This window comes from Drosophila serrata, unplaced genomic scaffold, assembly GCF_035046125.1.
Source record: "Drosophila serrata isolate PLE 108 unplaced genomic scaffold, ASM3504612v1 contig_276, whole genome shotgun sequence".
Lineage (NCBI taxonomy): Eukaryota > Metazoa > Arthropoda > Insecta > Diptera > Drosophilidae > Drosophila > Drosophila serrata.
This window is the reverse complement of record NW_028257174.1, coordinates 126700-133484: the sequence shown is the minus strand read 5'-3', so window position 1 is coordinate 133484 and position 6785 is coordinate 126700. Positions and strand designations below refer to the sequence as shown.

The 6785-nt window shown below is 44.1% G+C and overlaps 2 protein-coding genes across 2 annotated transcripts; both read right to left on the bottom strand.

Moving 5' to 3' along the window:
• Positions 1-29: 29 nt before the first annotated feature.
• Positions 30-4392, bottom strand: LOC110179717 (meiotic 218). The gene is made up of 7 exons (XM_020947332.2): positions 4237-4392; positions 3924-4172; positions 3705-3807; positions 2720-3643; positions 1230-2650; positions 914-1161; positions 30-842 (listed from the first exon to the last, which is right to left on the bottom strand). Exons 2-7 carry the CDS (start codon positions 4079-4081, stop codon positions 526-528), a joined length of 3171 nt encoding a protein of 1056 aa, XP_020802991.2. The 5' UTR covers positions 4082-4172; positions 4237-4392; the 3' UTR covers positions 30-525.
• A 564-nt stretch (positions 4393-4956) lies between these two features.
• On the bottom strand, positions 4957-5798 carry LOC110179718 (uncharacterized). The gene is made up of 2 exons (XM_020947333.2): positions 5591-5798; positions 4957-5485 (listed from the first exon to the last, which is right to left on the bottom strand). The coding sequence occupies exons 1-2, from the start codon at positions 5668-5670 to the stop codon at positions 5041-5043; spliced, it is 525 nt and encodes a 174-aa protein (XP_020802992.2). The 5' UTR covers positions 5671-5798; the 3' UTR covers positions 4957-5040.
• Positions 5799-6785: the final 987 nt, after the last annotated feature.

Sequence of the window (6785 nt, the reverse complement as noted above, 5' to 3'; positions counted from 1 at the left end):
AACCATTGACATATGTGTCAAGTATCACGTTTTGTGTGGCAGTCTTTTTTCTTTGTTCTTCAGTTGTTTCTTTTTATTTTATTTGTTGTCACTTATAGGTAATTACTTCTTTGTATACATTTTGTATTTATTTCATGTTTTGACAGGGTTCTTAAAGATACATTGTTTTCCTCACTTATTTATCTAAACTTATTCAATTGATACATTTATAGTTTGTTTTTGTTTTCCCTCAAAAATTCTTAGTATTTACGATTTGCCAGACGATATACGACCCAAGTCTATATCGTTGGAATCATAGGTTGGGGAATCCACCAAAAATTCGTTCTGATTTTACTTTCAAAGTCTCGAGTGTTTTTTTTTTTCTTGCAAAAAAAGAAAGAGAGAAATAGGATATATAAAAAAAATGTTTACAAACAAAAATTGCGCTGTAAATTCATTTCAAACAAAAACTAAAAAGTTCGATATATAAATCGAATAGTAGAGTAAAAAGTACTCAGTGCCTTCTGTGGCGAGGTAGTTTTTTCTTTAAATAAACTCCCAACTATCTGTGCGCCGGCGCTTGGCTTTGTGCATGCCCAGCTCATGGTCCTCATAACGATCCAAATACTGCAGCAGCCAGCGGACGAACTCGTTCATGTACGGATCGATATGCGAGATAATGCTGAAACTAGTCACAGCTGGCGGTGGCGGTGATGTTCCCCCAAAGATTTGCTGGACAAAGTGCTCGCAGTGAAAGATGGACACGCAAACATCCGATTCCAGGACCTCCAGACGCAGGGCAAGCTTGGCAAAGGATTCAGCAAACTGTTTGAGCACAACGTACGTTTTACTGTGAAAGACAGCTGTTGCCCGAAGGAAAAAAAGAAATTTCGTTAAGTATTTTGCGGTTTGGATTCCTTATACTACTACTTACTCGGTCGCTCCTTTCTGGAAATCACAAAGTACTTCTGCAGCATATGCTGGGCACTTTCCTGGAATGTGATCTGTCGCTGGTGCAACAAATGCAGCAACATACGCATATCCTCCTCTGGTATATTCAAGCCATCCGGCTGCCTATCCTCCGACTCTGCCTTCTTCGAGTGCTGCCGCAGCAGAAAGTTCCACAAGCTGTCACTGCTGCTCCCTGCAGCGTCACCCATATAAATGGGCATACCAAAGATTCTGGAATAACAGAACGATATATATGTAGAGACTGAAATGACTAATATATATAATCTCTTCATGCTTACGGGCACAATTTGGCAAAGGCCAAGGTCTGATTGGTGGAATTCTCCGGCTGCCAATGCATCCAGACGGCTGCCTCCAGGGCCTGATCGCTCTGGATTTGGGGCACCGGCACCGAGCCATTCTCAATGCATTTTTCAATCTGCTCTCCTTGCTCCTTGGACAGGCGTGTCCAGTCGCCTGCATAGTAAACACCCTGCTGAGCCAGCAGCAGGGGACTAGCCACCACCCAAGTGTAACGCGACGATAGCTGACCACCAGAAATCGTTGGCTGCAACCCGTACTCGTGGGGTCCCAGGAAACGCGGAGCCAACTGGCCAATGCAGTTCATCAATCGATTGGCCATTAGGCTGTCCGTCGAAATGATGCACAGTGAAATGGGTGGCCGCAGCTCATCCGGTTCTATGGATACAATGCTGGCCAAGAGGACCATCTTGAGGTAGACATAGCAGTCCATAGGCACGCACTCCTGACCCAACTGGGCACTTAGGGCATAGACGAAGGCGTAGTCCGAATACCGATGCGTTACGGTTTTGTGCAGTTTCTTGATGTTCGCTGGAACGCAGTTTAGGTCGGGCTGTGGATAACCTTCACCGTAGGAGAATGGTGACTGGAATATTGGCCTACGAGCTGAAGGGACGACGCCTACGTCGCCTGTTATGTCGATGGGGCGGGTCTGCTGATGGCGTGGCTGGTCCCTGGTCTCTGTCTCCGTCTCCTTGTGCGAGTTCAATTGCCATTGTTGGGGAGACGCTTGCTCCACTTCCTTCTCCTGGGATTCCTCCATATCCATATCCAATAAGGATCTGTTGAAAAACAAATCCGGGCTGATAATAGACTGTTGACCACGGCAATCTAGATAACTCTTCTCCAACGAGCTGAGCGTATGGGTAAGCTGACTCGCCCCAGAAATACTGGAAGGTAATGGGTTGATAGACGAGATATCCGATGATGGCGGGTTCCGCGTTCCCACCCCAGTCGATGGGAGGCAGGCCATCCGAAAAACCGACTGGCTGGCATCGGCATTATTCTGCATTATAATGGGATTTTGAGAGGTGGACGCAACTGGTGCTGCTGTAGTTTGTACAGTGACATAAACTGGAGAAGTGGTCAAAGTAACTGGCACAGCGGAATAATATAGATACACCTGGTTGCCATCGTATTGGTATTGTCCTTGTTCTTGTCCTTGGGTAACTGCTTGATCCTGGCGCTGATCAGCCGCCGGGGCACTATAGTAGCATGCGGGCGAGGCCATCTGGCTTTCTTCCTGCTGCTGCCCTTCACCATGTCGCTGAGCAGGGATTGGACACTGCTGCGACGGCGGAACTTGAGCCGAAACCTGGTTCTCAAATATCTGACCATAGTTACCTCGCCCGAAACGGCGACGCTTTATCTTACGATGAGTTCGCTGAAGGCGACGTCTTCGCTGTTTAATTAAAATGGAATGGTTAAATTCATTTCCGCTCCTAAATAAATTGTCGTACAATATACTCACCATCAGTTTGGATTCACTAAGCTGCTGAGTAGATTCCCCAGCCGGGTACAGCTGCTCCGCCTCCCGTTCACGCTCCCTAGCCCTGGGATGGAACTCCTGGGCATTGGCATTCAATAAGGAGCGACTGATCGGGTTTAATGGACCGCCGGCGATCTCCCGTTCGGCTTTTTGTTCCACATTTTCCTCCTCCAACGAAGTGTCGTCGCTTTCTTCCCAGAAAAAATGTTTTTCACCAACGTTTTCAGTTTGGTCTTGTGTGGGCACTACATCCTCGTCGCCAGCCTGAAGTTCTACAATTGGTTCTGTTTCCCGTGCCGAAAGATTGTCGGGTATCTTCTGCTTTGAGGGCCCTGCTGTACTATTCTGTTGTAAATTATTTTTAAAGGAACTTCCAGGACTTTGTGGGCCATTTTCCATCGGCGGACCTGCAACAACAGCTCGCGTGGCTGTCGAAGCTGGTTTATGAGGAGTAATCTCTGGCTGCATCAGCACTTGTTGCTGAGAAGAACAGCCAGGAGTTTTCTGCTCCTGGGATCTCGCTCTCTTCAATATGTATCTTTTTGGTGAAGCATAAGAAGCAGGCTTGTTGTTCTGACTGCTGCCAACAGTCGTTTGGACGGAACTCAGCCAGTTGACCACAGCTTGAGCTTTAGCATCTGTGCCTTCAGGCAGCAGTGTTTCCGGTAAAAAGTTTCCCAGAACTGGGCAATCGCGTCGAGCCTTGGATGAATCACAAGACCTTGTGGGATTGTTGGTTTCCGGAATGGCCACAGTTTTGACTTTCTTCACCTGCTTGCCCAGGTCTGGGAATGCCTTGTTATCTGCCCTAAAAGTGCCTTGCGGAGGATCGTTATTGTCAGACGACAACTTCCAAGCACTAATAGGTGTCGGCGGTGGTGGTAGCGATGGAGGAGTCTGGGGCACCTGAAAAGAAAGAAGAGATGAAATTCTGGGGAGAGGAATGTGCGTGGGGTTCACTCCTTACCCTCTCTGGGTTGTCCCTCTCTGAGTTGTCAGTCGGAGTGCCGGGTGTCACAATAGGGCTTACAGTAACGAAACTAGCAGTGAGGTCCCTCGAAGGGACAGTGCTTTGGAAGAGGTTGAGAATGATCATTAATTCAAGTGCCGAGAAAATATATTTAAAGAATAATTATAAAATAATAATATTGCTCTAAAATAATATTAGGGTTCAATAAAAGCTTACCCAATGGAGCTTCCGTTGGTGTTTTGAGACTCAGCCTGTGAGCCAGGAACCTGTCCTGTTGGCTCATCGTCACCGCGCAGAAACTCACTCAGCTGAACCGCACGGCGACGGTTGGTGTGGCGGCGGCCTTCGCTGCCTAGACGCTTCTTAGATGGCATGCCTCCAGCTGATAGGTGCTGGCCGATCCGTCAAAGTAGCCGGTGATGAGATAAGTGGAGCCCAACTTCAACTCGCAGTCGTGGCTGTGCGCTTTAAAAGACAAATGCAAGTGCAAATGAATGCCCAATTAAAGCAGTATAGATCAGTGTCAAACCTCGCAAGCGGATCAACTTGGGACGATGAAGGCAGCCGATGGTGCGCGGTGTCTGGACGGCGGAACAGGGCAGGATGGCCAGGAGGCGAAAGGTTTCCGTAACTCTTAACTTTTGGTATTCACTCATAGGCCGAGAACAGCCCGAACACAACGGAGCTGTGAATGAATATACATATATAAATAAATATATCAAACTGTGACTGTCAATTTGGGTTGGTTACTTTGAAGGATATGTGAGTGCTACATGGATTACATAAACATGACACAATGAAATCAAAAACTTCTTATGCTATACCAGAAAACAAATAATAAAGATTAACAAACTAATATCAAATAATGAATAATACGGAAACAAAACAAAACAAAATAAATAATAAAAATAATAAAGTAAATAATGAAAAACATGAATGAGGGGAGGACTTGGGATCCCACACCATTGGAGTTGTGGGTGATTACTGGGATCGTATAGAGAAGACATACCATCTGTGGACCTGGTCTGTATGGCATTGCGCATACAGCCGCTACTGCAGTACCAAATCGATTGCAGACTATAAGAAAACGATCTAAATTAAGGTTACTGTCGAAAACTGATCAGGGATTACTCTCTGAGCTCTTCTCTTTTTAAAACTTTGAACTTTATGTAAATTGCAAGGAGAATGTCAAGTATTTCACAAATTATGACCGAAGCTAAGCTTCTGATGGTTCAGAAATGTTTCAAATTTTAATCAAATTACGTGAAGAGAGATCTTTTTGTTCAAAGAAAGAGTCAAGTTCAATTAACCCCTTACAGTCCTCTCCCCCAGCTTACACCAGCGTTTCACGTGGCGTATACGCCGCTAGGACGCCCTGCACCTGGCTCAACCCTAGGCGCAAGGACTGATCCCGCGGCTCGAACTGCAGGCACGGCGTAAAGGGCAGTCCCACCAGTCGCCACTGGGCGTGCAGCTGGCCAATGTCGATGGCCTTCAGGCCGGCGGTCTTTAGGCGCGCCCTCACAAGCCCATAGACAGTGTACCTGACCGCCTCGCCAAATTGCAGCGGCTCCTCCAGCACGAGCTGCAGCAGGCGCGGTGAGTGCTCCAGCAGATGTGCGTAGTCAAAGTCGAGGCGCACCTGCACAGGTGCCAGGAGATCCTCCGGGCGGCGCGTGCGCCGGTAGTGTTCCACAAACTTTTCGGCGGAGCCTTCCACCAACTTGAGCAGTTGGGTCTGGCGGCAGAACTGTTCCACCAGCTTCTGCTCGTGGAATCTGTGTGTGTATATATGCACATATATGTATGTATGTATAAAGCGTTCCTTGGCGGACTCCATGTTTTTTTTGCCTTTTTTTTGCTACTAGAATTTTTGCACTTACTGGGTAATTGTTGCTGCTTCGGCGTTTGCAACTGCTTCTTGTACTTCTGATGCTTGCAAGCTTGAATTCACTCCAATCATGTTAATCGCCAATTGCGGATGAAAGGAAATCTTCAATTGTTTTACACTACGACTCGAAAACTTTGTAAAAAACGGAACAATTTTTTTTAAATGATGTGCCTTTCTAGAGGTGGCCGAAAGAAAGAATAAGAAGGGGCAACCGCAACAACATTATCGACAGGCCGATAAGTTTGACTTCTAGGGCCGCGTTGCCAATAGGGTTGCGCATGCGTATGTGTGATTAAAATTGGAACGATTGGAATTGGTAAAAAGATGAAAAGCTTCAATTTGCCACTGTTTCATCATCGAAAAAGCTAATGCCAAAATAATGGTTCTATTTTACACCAAGTCCGATCCAAGTCCAAGTGATTTGACCACAGTTTTTATACTCTTGCAGGGTATTATAATTTTAGCTTAAAACTAAGCGATGGAGTCATTTCCGACCCTATAAACCATATATATTAATGATCAGCATTAACAGCCGAGTCGATCTAGCTATGTCTGACATAAATCTAATTTTTTTTTTAAATTTTGAACATTTTATAGGGGTTACGTTGTTAAAATTGTAATAAAAAAATCGAAAATTTTAAACTTCTTTTAAATTTTAAATTGAATATGCAGATTTATTAACCTAATAAAAACTAACCTAGGAACGCATTCCGAATTAAAATTAATACATTTTTGGCTGAGTTGTGAGATTTTTAAACTTTGAATTTTCAATAAAATTGCCATATAAAAATATAGATAATTATCGAGTCAAATAATGGTATTATCATTTTAGTCTAAAGATAAAAACTAAGTGAAGAAGTCATTTCCCTCCCTATAAACCATATATATTCTTGATCAGCATGAACAGCCGAATCAATTTAGCGATGTTTCATGGAAAATTAAAATTTTCAAATTTTTTTTTTAAATTTCATTGTTAAAATTACATTGTTAAAATGTTCAAAAATTGATCAAATTTAAGAATGTTAAAAATTTTAAATTTAGTATGCAGATTTATTAATCTAATAAAAACTAACCTAGGAACGCATTCCGAATTAAAATGAATACATTTTTGGCTGAGTTATGAGATTTTTAAACTTTGAATTTTCAATAAAATTGCCATATAAAAATATAGATAATTATCGAGTCAA